This window comes from Odontomachus brunneus, unplaced genomic scaffold, assembly GCF_010583005.1.
Source record: "Odontomachus brunneus isolate Ranch 3 - 2012 unplaced genomic scaffold, Obru_v1 Obru_scaffold_004, whole genome shotgun sequence".
Taxonomy (NCBI): domain Eukaryota; kingdom Metazoa; phylum Arthropoda; class Insecta; order Hymenoptera; family Formicidae; genus Odontomachus; species Odontomachus brunneus.
Genome location: NW_022639454.1, coordinates 4,003,251 through 4,015,392, shown reverse-complemented (window position 1 = coordinate 4,015,392; position 12,142 = coordinate 4,003,251). Strand labels below are relative to the sequence as shown.

The 12,142-nt window shown below is 42.7% G+C and overlaps 1 protein-coding gene across 5 annotated transcripts in view; it reads right to left on the bottom strand.

Annotated features, from left to right (window-relative positions):
- Window positions 1–6,215: 6,215 nt before the first annotated feature.
- LOC116847479 (homeotic protein spalt-major-like) overlaps window positions 6,216–12,142 on the bottom strand; it is an 80,821-nt gene continuing 74,894 nt past the window's right edge. For 2 of the 5 annotated variants that reach the window (XM_032822531.1, XM_032822539.1), the window contains exons 3-8: window positions 11,529–11,662; window positions 10,422–10,709; window positions 9,518–9,869; window positions 8,677–8,825; window positions 8,256–8,429; window positions 6,217–7,858 (exon numbers count right to left, since the gene is read on the bottom strand). In XM_032822531.1, the coding sequence (XP_032678422.1) occupies window positions 7,451–7,858; window positions 8,256–8,429; window positions 8,677–8,825; window positions 9,518–9,869; window positions 10,422–10,709; window positions 11,529–11,662 (1,505 nt within the window). In that variant the 3' untranslated portion in view covers window positions 6,217–7,450. Of the gene's footprint in view, window positions 7,859–8,255; window positions 8,430–8,676; window positions 8,826–9,517; window positions 9,870–10,421; window positions 10,710–11,528; window positions 11,663–12,142 lie in introns of all 5 variants that reach the window. The other 3 variants (XM_032822520.1, XM_032822549.1, XM_032822558.1) reach the window with 3 other exon arrangements.

The window sequence follows — 12,142 nt, the reverse complement described above, 5'->3', positions numbered from 1 at the left end:
CTGCCAAGAGATGCTAAGCTGGGTACCTCCACGCGGTGCATCCTGGGTAATGCTAAAGCAGCCCGCAACTTTTATTTGACTTTAGTTGTGTTTTGAAACTTATAAAAACCATCTTATATTTCAATTTTGACAAAAAAATTCGAAGGCAAAGCAATTTCAAATGTTAACATAAAAATGGCGATAACTCGAAAACAACGCATTTTTTGACCTATGTTTGTATCAACTTTCTTTCTTGTTTTTGGTTCCCCATTTATCTCCCGAGCGATTGACCTCGACTTACGGAATACCCTGTATAGTAATATTTATTATTTCACAATTTTTATGGGTTTTATAATCTTATGCTTATAATAAAAATTAAACAATCTATGTAAATATGTAAAGGCATTCCCGTCCGATCACCCGTTCTCGAATAATAAAGTTCGTAATTTTGTCATATGACAGACAGGTGAAAATCAAGCAGGTGTGCGCAAAAAGAATTTGAAACGTATGATAGTGTTGTCTTATCAAAATAAGTCATCGCCATGGTAACCGCGTTCCCGTCCGATCACCCGTTCTCGAATAAGCTTCGAAAGTTTGTCATGTGACAGACAAGTGAAATGCATACCTTACGGTATGTAAAAATATGTAGGAATGCATCACTACTTTTAAATTTCTCGAACTGGATAAAAAGTAGTGATGTAAAAGTAGTAAAAATTAAACAATTTACGTAAGATACGTAAAAATATGTAAAAATGCATTTCACTTGTCTGTCACATGACAAACTTTCGAAGCTTATTCGAGAACGGACGGGAACGCGGTTACCATGGCGATGACTTATTTTGATAAGACAACACTATCATTCAAATTCTTTTCAAATTCTTTTTGCGCACACCTGCTTGATCTTCACCAGTCTGTCACATGACAAAATTACGAACTTTATTATTCGAGAACGGGTGATCGGACGGGAATGCCATTACCCCAGCGATGACTTATTTTAATAAAAAAATATTATTATATATTTCAAATTTTTCTCGCGCATACCTTTCACTTGTCTTACATACTTGATTTTCACTTGTCTTACATCATTTTCGGGTCTTATTATTCGAGGACGAGTGATCGGATGAAAATACAACTTCTACTGCGATTACTTATTTTGATAAAAATAATTATTTAAATACTTATTTTGATAATAGAACACCCTCATGCACTTAAATTTTTTTATGCGTACTTGAAATTTTACCTCTCTGACTTGTGCTGACTTTATTCCCACATAGCAGAAATGTCCCGAATACATCACAAGGATATTATAAAGATATCTCAATATCTGTAGGATATCTCTATGATATATTCGGAACATTTCTGCTGTATGGGTTATAGTATCATGGGTTATTATAGTATCATGTTTTCTCATTAAACACAGGCCAAATATCTTGACATTATCTGTGTACGATCGTACTGCAATTTACTTTGAACTGTATCAATATTTGGAAACTTACCTATAGCAGATAAATTTGGAGGCTACGTTACTTGAAATAACAAGAAATACCCATTGTAGATTTCTATATCGGCGGAGGTGTTACCATGCGCAGGTTAATGTTGATGAATTGACTGTTCGTATGAATCACGTTTCATGTTTAGTTAACACCTCGTCGACGGAGGATAGTTGGTGACTTATCGTTTTGCTAAAAATTAGTATTTCTTAAAGATTATATATTATTTGAGTTTCTTTTGATCGGAAAGATTTTTCAGATGTATCTTATTGCGCAAAAAATTTTGAGATGCGTTCGTTATGATTATTATGATCATATTCGTTACATCTGTTGAGGCGCAAGCAAATTTTGTTATGTAATGACTTTATTCACATAACGGGAAAACCTGCTTATAATTATTTTCGAACTTGTCATTTTAAAAGTGATCAATTTCAGGAAGATTCTCGAACTGGATAAAAAGTAATGCATCTATAAAGATTATTACACCTTTCACCTGTCTGTCACATGACAAAATTACGAACTTTATTATTCGAGAACGGACAGGAATGCCATTACCCCAGCGATGACTTATTTTAATAAGAAAATAAGAAAATATTATTATACGTTTCAAATTTTTCTCGCGCATACCTTTCACTTGTCTTACATACTTGATTTTCACTTGTCTTACATCATTTTCGGGGTTTATTATTCGAGGACGAGTGATTGATTGAAAATACAACTTCTACTGCGATTACTTATTTTAATAATAGAACACCCTCATGCACTTAAATTTTTTTCTGCGTACTTGGAATTTTACCTCTAGTAGTAAAGATTATTACATGCACGAATTGTCGTCGATTGAAAACTCACCGATCCGTCATTATAATAATGGTTTATTGTTGAAGTGATATAGATATAATGATTCGTAACGTATTTAACTACAATGATAGGTTTCATATATCTAATACAGTCGTGTTTATACATGGATTATACAATATTTACAACATAACTTAAAATCGTACAAGCAATAATTCTTACTTTTTTTTTGGACAATTTCACAGGACATTACGCCACAGACCGATGGCTATCTTGGGGGATATTTTGTCCGCGTTACACAATATCTCGTTCGCTCGCGTAAGGTTTTTTAATGCGACATACATATGACACGCGTCCCTTAAGCGCGGGTCGACCGTTTACGTTACGAAAATTTTGGTAATACGCTAAAAATGTGTACACACCGACTGTTCGAGATACGCTATCCGCTTCGCTATACTTATCTATCGGTCACACATCCATTTATATGTACAATATAACTTTGTCCACGATTCTCTCGCGCAAGGGCATCGTTCTTTCGTACTTTCTCGGAAAGGAGAAAGGGATATTATATTTTATAGCTTTTCACAGAGAAATAGACTCGTAACTTTATATAATATGTATACCCCGGGCGTATAATCGTTTCGTCCCGGTTCGTGGATCATCACAACGGAGAAACACGGTGCATTTTCGTGAGACGTACAAATTCATGAAACAAAAAAAAAGTATCATCTATACGACACCATGGAAACAACTGCTGATTGATAATTGATTAGTCGGAGATTAAAATCACTGAAGAGAGCGTTTGACAGTTTGGGAACTCACGTTGACCTCCATACGAATAATTTACATCGCTGGAAATTACTCTTACACGCGCGCACACACACACACACACATACACACACATATACACCGAAGAGACGAACATTCTATCCGGCACATCTTTCTTTCGAACGTAAAAATATAATCTGATTCGCGTGGTAAGTACAAAACGTCGATATGCTTCGGTGCATCGGATTCGATCGCCACTCTGTCCTTTCTCCGTCGGATCGCCCCGACAACATGACGGAGTTTGCGAATTTCTCGGTGTGTGCTCTTCTCGCGAACAAATGAACACCGCGTATACATTAAACGGTAAGCAACTATTGGCGAGCTTTGATTTTTGACAAGCGCGCGCGACACATACTTAGAGGAAGCGGCACAGCGCGGTGGATTTTGTCTCGAATTGCATGTTCGTTCTTTCTTTTATTTGGTTTTCTCTCTTTTTAGTAGCGTTACGCAACGGACGAGACGGCCGATCGATAGGTCGTCCACGGATTCATTCGGTATCCCTGCCTCAGCTCCATCACCAAATGAAAAATCAGAGATAAATTCTACCGACATAGAGAGTGTTTACCGAGGATGGCGTATGGCTTTTGAGTTGCTCTTACAGTTGCCCGCTGCACGCGCACGTGTCGTCTCACCGTGTAACGCTCGCTCTCCGGGTCGCGCGCGTTACAGGTGGTCCGTCTCCTTTCGTTCCTTTTCTTTTTTCGCCTTCGATACAGGGGAGAACATACATGGAAGCCGTTACACGAGTATTAATTTGTGAGTATGTACATACACGTAGGATCGATTATATGTGAAACTTCGCCGCGTTATCAGTCATGCCGATTACGAGACATCGTTTGGCAAAATACACGCAAACCCTCCGTAAACTCGAGAGAAAGGAAGGGGAGAGGGAGAGAGAAAGAGGGAGAGAGACAGAGAGAGAGAGAGGGAGAGAGAGAGAGAGAGAGAGACGAGTATAAAATGTTAACTGTGTTTTACGATTTACGGAGGATGTTGTTCTCGGAGGTGAAACAATTAACACACTACGGTAATAAATAATTCGTCTCCAGCGGATAAAAATCATGCGCTACGCATAAATATTTCGTCGCGCATACAAGTCCGGTCGCTCCTTTTTGCGCGACACGCTCGCGTCGTCTAGAACGTCAAGTTCTCGCAAAATATCTTATTTACAAACTCGATAACAAACGACATCTGTGTGTTGTATGCATGAATTTTGGTCGCTGCTTCGCGGTTGCGAAGAGAGAAGAGAGAGAAAGAGAGAATACTTTTGAGATTCGGGTAAATTTATTACGCGACACATAATTCTGCCGGCCAGTAGCTCTTCGCGCGCATCCACACTCGATAGTGCGATGTCCTATTCCTTGGAGAAAAAATTATTTGTGCTGTTACATATGCGATTTATTAAACATTTGGTATTATTTATGTAAATAATTACATTCTTTATGCGAATACGATAGATTCTCTAGACGGCAGCTGTGTCGGAATTGGGAATTCGCGAGGAGAGAGGTGAAGTAAATAATAAATAAATTATAAATTAGATTACACGTTGTGTGTGCGAACGTGCGTAGCGGGTGGAGAAAAAAGTATTTGCACACTTAACTCTCTTCCTTCAGCATAAATTTAGACAAAAAGTGAAAAGTATCGTTGCTAGGTTCCTACTTGACTATACAGTTTTCAATTGTATCAATACATCGTATAATAACATATATTTCCTTGTTGCAATATTCCTTTCTTTTTTACATAAGATTATCCCTGTTTCAAACGGGGCAGACTATGCAAATACTTTCCTTCACTCGCTGCATGGCGTACGTTTCATTGGCGATGCTTCGATCGTTTTCTATAATGTGTCGACAATTACGATATAGATAGTGAATAGTCGATGCTATTACATCAAATTACTGTATTAGTGGCTTCTCCTGTGTTAACGTTCGATCAAAAGAAGAAAATCGAATATAATGCAAATAATATCTACAATGAATATAACGTAAATAATATTTTTTCGTAAGATATACGATGCGTCGTGTTCAATATATATGTATGTCAATAGTACACTTATATCGATATTACGTACGTACTAAAAAATCACAGATAAAAAGATTAAGATTCAAGATCCAGTCACTATAAATTAGCGCATTAGGTCATACGCGTACATATATATATATCTATATATATCACTATAAATTATTATTAAGTCATATAATTAACTTCTCTCAATATCATAACATTTTACGTTTAAAAAAAATATATATGTATACTTAAACATAGCCAATAATAGTCTCTCGTGTATCCGTTTGTTAGTGAATCTTTGTCTCAAATTATTTGCGAGATTAAAGGAGGCTGAAGCGCCGCAAACAACTCCGACTTTTTCAGCGAGATTGCTGACTTTAAAACAAAAAACGTTTGATGCCGTGGCGTGTCAAGTAGCGATCGTTCCTCATTAAAAAAGGAGAAAAAAAGTGTACATAACGTTAGGTAGACAATATAAATCGCGGGTGGCCTACGGAACAATTATTTACAACGATGAAGCAAAACATCGCCGATGACGTAAACGAAGGATGGACGCCGAATGAACCACAACAACACTACGTCGTTATTAATTAGTCGCTGAACTCGAAGCACACAGACACCCGCGCGGCGCATCGCGTGTCGCATCTTCTGCGTATGTCCATCCATGTAAAGTGAACGATAACACGGTAATAAAGTTATTATCGTTACTATAATACTATATGATACAAGATATAAGTACATTGGTTTAGTGATTGCAGGCTGCTCCTCTCATATCACAGCGAGGGGCGCTGCCGGGCCCGCCTCCTAAATTACACCTACACCTACACGAGCTGCAACAGCAGCAACATTCATACACGTGTATACAACTCGCAAATTCAAAATTCACGCCCTGTTTCGCACCGATAGAATATTTTTCATCCATACACACATACATATACATATACACATATACATGTATATATGCATATAATCATTTATCTTCATATTATTTATAATATATATATGTATATATATATATGTATACGTATGTTTTTTATATATGTATATATTTATATATAATATAGATAGATCCATATATATATATATATATATATATATATATATATATATATATATATAAAATCATTATGTATATATTTATAACGCAGCCTTAGTTAACCCGGAGAGGTGCCCACCGCTGTCGCGAATGGACGGTCGAATTGTGTCGGGGACACCTGTTAGGACACGACGCCACGTGTCTTGCGGCCCTAGATACACCTACGCTCGCCCTAATCGCGAGCCGAGCTCAGTCTAGGCGCCGTGCCTAGCTCGGGGATTCCTATAATCCCGTACGGAGGATTCGACGTTGCGACCATACGTAACGTAACGAGGCTCGATCGCGCACGCGATCAATATTTAAGCGGAGCGTCTCGCCGGCCCGCGTCAGTCGCGGCGGACTCTGCCGGCTTGAATAAACGATGAATAAACGGGGACGCGATCGAGCCCCGAAATTCTCGAATCTCGAGGTTTTCCGCGTCGAGAGATCGGCGTTGTTCTCGCTCTAGCCTAAGTCGGAAGCCGTTAACGGACCGGCCGACCGACCGACCAATCAATCGATCGTCTATCGATCATCCCTTTTAAACGCATTAAGACTAGTGTGATAATAGGAACATGGCGTCTTCGTTCGCTAGGATCGGGACCACCGGACATTGGGAGGAAGAGGAGATGGGACTGGACAGACGGGACAGGGATATGTCATCGCGTGTACGCAGAAGAGAAATGCCAAGTAACTCGACCGCCAACTTGGGTCTTATACGATTCCGCGCGTTCATCCCCGAGGCGATCGTTGCCATCGTGTGCCGTTGGAGATCGCGCGAGTCCGAAGATCGTCCTGCTATGAAACGCACTGCTGGGAAACACCACGAGATTAATCAAATGGTCCGCAGCACTTCCTGCGACCACCTCCTCTCTCGATCACTTTCACGGTGGGATCACCGTTGCAGTCGCGCGGATCGGAAACGCTGTCTCCACTGTCGCGACGAGAGCCCGCTTTTCCCATCCGGATCGCGTGTCCGAACCGTCGAGAACCGATACGTCGACGGGGAGACCTTCGCCGACCGGAGGACGGAGGACGGGGTCAAGAAGACTGCCCACAATGTGCATGCCATTAGCATTCGCTCGCCGCGACTCCTCTTTCTCTTTCTCCTCCTCCTCCTCCTCCTCCGCTCGTTAAATTATTCAGTCTGGGGAGTTCTCTCGAAGGAATCGATCATACGATCAGCCTCTAGCTCGGTCGAGCCTCGGTGAGCGCGGTGAACGGGCGATTGCGCCCTCCGCGGCTACGACGTGGTGAGATATGTATTCGTTAAACTTCACGCGGCCAATCCCTCGCCCCTGGTCGGCGGTGGCGGTAGCCGCGCAGCGGGTGGCGTCGCGTCATTCTCACCTCTGCTCGGCGTCTCTCGGTCGAAGTGATGTTGGAGCGCGTCGCCGGCGGTCCAAGCGGTCACGCCGGCGGAGTTTTGGCTGCCGCTGTTGGAGGACGGCGTGCCGGGCGAATGCGACGGCGACGGCGTCTGGAACAGCATGGAGCCGGAGGGAATCGCGGACTTGCCGTCCACCAAGGGTCCGTTGCTGCTCGCCGCCGTCGGCTGCTTGTCCAGCGGGAAACCACCCCCGCCGGCGCCGTACACCGAGCCGAACAGGCTCGCGTACTTGCCCGCGCCCACGGAGTGCGGCGGTAGGCCGTTGTTACTTTGAATCACCGAGATCTCGTTCAGCTGTAATTAATAACGCACACCCCGTCTGGTTAGATTTGTTCGGGAGCGACAGAAATAAAAATGGACGAGGATTCCTCGTGTGCGAGATCCCACGAGACACCTTGCTTTGCGAATTAATTAAATTTTACATGACAGAATGCAGTTAATATACAGCTAATAGTTAATACAGTTAATAGTAAGTTAATAGTAAATTAATAATATAATATAATATAGTTAAATATACTTTAATTAATTTTTTTCTTTCTAAGTTAGGTTTCTTTTTTCTTGCTTTTTTAGTGCGACGGTGCGCAATCATGAAGTCTCTCGTGTCCTTTCATGATCATGTCATTTGATATTTGAGTACAAGATGCTTGTTTTAGAATAAAGTTAATTAAAGTTTGAGTAAAGTTGAGCTTACCTTCTGCTGGACGCCGTTAAGGAACGGCGCGGGAAGGTACGGGTAAAAGAGATCCGGCCGTCGTTGCAGAAACTCCGAGTCCTTGGGCGTGATTGGCAGGGGTGGCAGATCCAACGACATTCGTCGACCTCGACGCGACGCCCCGTTGGACCACATGTGAGTGCCCAGGTGCACCTACGATACAGAAAACGCGAGGACGAAATTAGACGTGTCGTTCGTCCCGGGTCTTACGGGATGATTTCCTATCATCGGGTAGGCGCTGATCTTTCATCGAGCTCGAGTGAGATTTGGACGTCGCGCGCTGTGGCGTTAGTGGAAAGCGATAGCGGCTAGCTGCTGTTAGTAGAGACTATTGGCGCCAGGTAGCCTTGTGGAAGAGCTCAGACTTTCGGACGGGAGTTAGAAAATATAATATATATACCTTGAGGTTGCCTTTGGTGGTGAAGGCCTTCTGGCAGACGTGGCATGGGAATGGTTTGTCGCCAGTGTGGGTTCTCATATGGATCTGGAGCGCCGAAGACGAGGAGAAATTCTTATTGCAAATCTGGCACAAGTGCTTGCTCACCACGCCTGCAAATACACATAACGGTTTCGCTGAACTGCCCCTGACTTCGTTCGATGGAGAATATGATCTAATTGTCGCTCTTTGCGTCTCGCGGTCAATAGTAAGATAGTGGAATTTGTCAAAATTATGCGGCCTACGTAGAATAGACAGCGGTTCGGCTCGGGAGAGCCTTCGTTCGCTAAATGAAATAATGACAGCTCGCGCGTGTGAGTGAGTGGTAACGCCGGTATCACAAGAAATTCAGCTCGTTCCGCGCACCAACCGAAGAAATCAAAGAAACAGAAGAAGAATACTAGAAGAATATGAGCGCGTAACAGCTCCGTCACCAGCGATTCAGCGTGCGCGATTGCAAAGTACGTGAAAAAAAGGAGGAAAAAGCATGACGAAGAAGCGGCGGAAGAATCAGAAGGAGGAACAGAGCTAACAAGCGTGCGAAGCAATAGCAGCAGCAGCGTCGGACAGACCAAACTATGTGGTTTTCGTTAACGACAAGGGCTGCAGTGGCGATTAACGACGCGTTAGCGATAAAGAACGGGTCTGCCGAGCGAAGCTGAGTCTGGATAATACGTATGGTGCTCGATGAAGAAGCGGATTGAGTCTGTTTTTCTTTCTTTTTTTCTTTCTCTCTCTCTTTCTCTCTCTCTCTCTCTCTCTGTCTTTCTTTCTTGACGGGAAAGCGAGCGAATGGCGTACTCACTGGCTGATCTCTTCGGCGCTGGTAGATTTCCGTCCGGCGGTGACCTTTTTACCGGGATCGCCGATTCGATAGATGTCGGTGGCATCGACGGGGGTGGCGGTGGCGGCGGCGGTGGAGGAGGCGGTAGGCTCGAGTCGTCGGTGCCCATAGGACTCCTGGAAGTCTCGTGATCCTGAGATTGCTGCTGCTGCTGCTGCTGCTGCTGCTGCTGCTGCTGCTGCTGCTGCTGCTGCTGTTGCTGCTGATGTTGCTGTTGCTGCTGTTGCTGTTGCTGTTGGTGTTTTGTGTCGCTGAACAGATGTGGCGGCATATCGCGGATCTTGTGAGTCAGCATATGCTGCTTCATATTACCCTGCGAGTGAGAAAACATATCCTTTTGTATTTAATCAAGCAAGTGACGGTACTGCCTAGAAAAGAACAGTCGTGGCATTGTTATTAATTATTGGATGTTTCTCTCAAAAGCGAAACGATCCTCTTCTCGAAGCTTCGGATTGAAATACAATACGAAGACTATGGATAAATCGGCCAACAAATCGTGATTTACTATAAACCTTTCTCTTTCTTCTTCGTATCATTTTCCCGTCTGAAAGTTAACCCGTGTATCCTCGATTCGTTAGACTCGAAATACCCCTCGAGGATACTTTCTGACTTCTTCGAAAGAACAGAATTTTGTATTTTCAACTAGACGCGACGTCTCATAGTCCTGAAAAGATGAGAATCGAGAGTTCGCCGAGATATTGCGTTTTTACTTTTAGGTCGTGCCGAGGCTCTCGTTTGCGAGACGCAGGTGTTCAATACTATCATGGCGCGATTGGGTAATTGCGCGACTTGGCCAGGACGTTATCGACCGTATGAGATCGCGGAGGACGAACGTGAGTACGCTTACTGTTCAGAAGGCTCTTACCAGGAAGACGTGGTCCGAGGGTAGAAGTCCGAGGGCGGGTGGCATCAGCGGGGGCAGGCGGACGACAGGATAAACAGACGTCAGCCTTCGCCCCCCTCCTGTTCCTGTCCGCCCCCGGTTCTTCCGCTCCTCAGGCCGCCGCCGCCTGCGTTTCGGTTTCTCACGACTTCCGACGGCCGATCTCGCCGGATACGAGTGATATTGGGGATTGGGTTGTGGGGGGATCGGACCCTTCGCGGCAAAGGGTTGGTCCGCGCAGGAGCATACTTGTTGACCGGAACCGTCGTTCTGAAAGTATCGCAGAACAACGAGAATATAGAGGCGGTGCGAGCAGGTAAAATACGTGTCTCATGCATAAGAAGCTCCGTACGAGAATCGCAATATCTCCGACGTTTTAATATCGATTAACTATTAAGTATTCGCGCGTGTCGATCTTGGTGATTACGTTATTATTGGATATTTCAGTAACATCAAATATCGAAAACGATGTGTATATTATACTGAAAAAAGATTTGATAATATTCAATTAGCCTGGATGATAGTTACTAAATGCTTTGGTGAGACAGTTTCAACTTAACATATAAGTGAATATAATAAAATAATTTGGTAAGTATTGGAAAATAGCCTTAGTGAGGCTTGTTATCTGTCATCAAAGTTTAGTAACTATTACCATATTTGGTATTTACCAAATATCATACTGAAATGTTTGACCAAATGCATTTAATTATTATCAGACTTTACTTTCAATGTAAGGAGGGAAAGAGGACGGAGCAGAAGGAAAGAAGGCAGTATGTTATTTAGAGTTTTCTCTCTCTCTCTCTCTCTCTCTCTCTCTCTCTCTCTCTCTCCCTCTCCCTCTCTATATTAATATATCGTATATGAACGACTGATATATTTTCGCAATGAAATGCGTGTAAATACCAAGAGAGTAATATCGAGATAATTGTACGTGCGTCAGAATCAGCGATTTATTTCGACATGTGGTATGAATTGCACCAAGGTAGCGCAATATGTACAAGCGAGAGGAAGAGAGGGAAAGAGAGGGAGAGAGAGAGATTACCGGGCCGCGATATATTCGCTCTTTCGAGGTAAAGTAAATTTAATTACCTTCGTGGAAAAGCCTCGGTCGCATATGGTGCATTTGAAAGGTCGCTCCTTCGTATGACTCCGGTAATGAATCTCTAATGCGGAGTTGCACGCGAACGTCTTGTAGCAGATATTACATGTGGTGTTTCCACGTACTGTAACAGATTGTATCGCTTTACAATTTCGACTCCTGCCTGCCGCCCGCCGTGTGTACCATCGTTTTTGTTTCTCTTTGAGGACATGTTTAATTTTCCGCGCTTATATTGCGAACACCATCGATCTCCCGTGTTTCTCTTTTTGTGTAAAATTTCTCGTGTCGTTTCCGACAGGTGTAATCTGCGTATTCGGTAAGATTGTGTATTACCTCCGGGTATGCGCGATAGCTTTTATTTTAACAAGTATATATAATTAACTGCGAGAAATCAAGATAAAGTGAAATGGAACAGTAAAGAGGATGGGGGTGAATCGTGAATGCAAGAATAAATTGTACAAAAAAAATTTTATTTCTTGATTTGTACAATGTGTAACGTTACCGAGTAAATGCTACACCATATAAATGCTAAGGCGCATGATTTCAAAATCACGATCAACTAAAAGAGTAACATCTACTACGATAATAATAACAAAACAGTTTA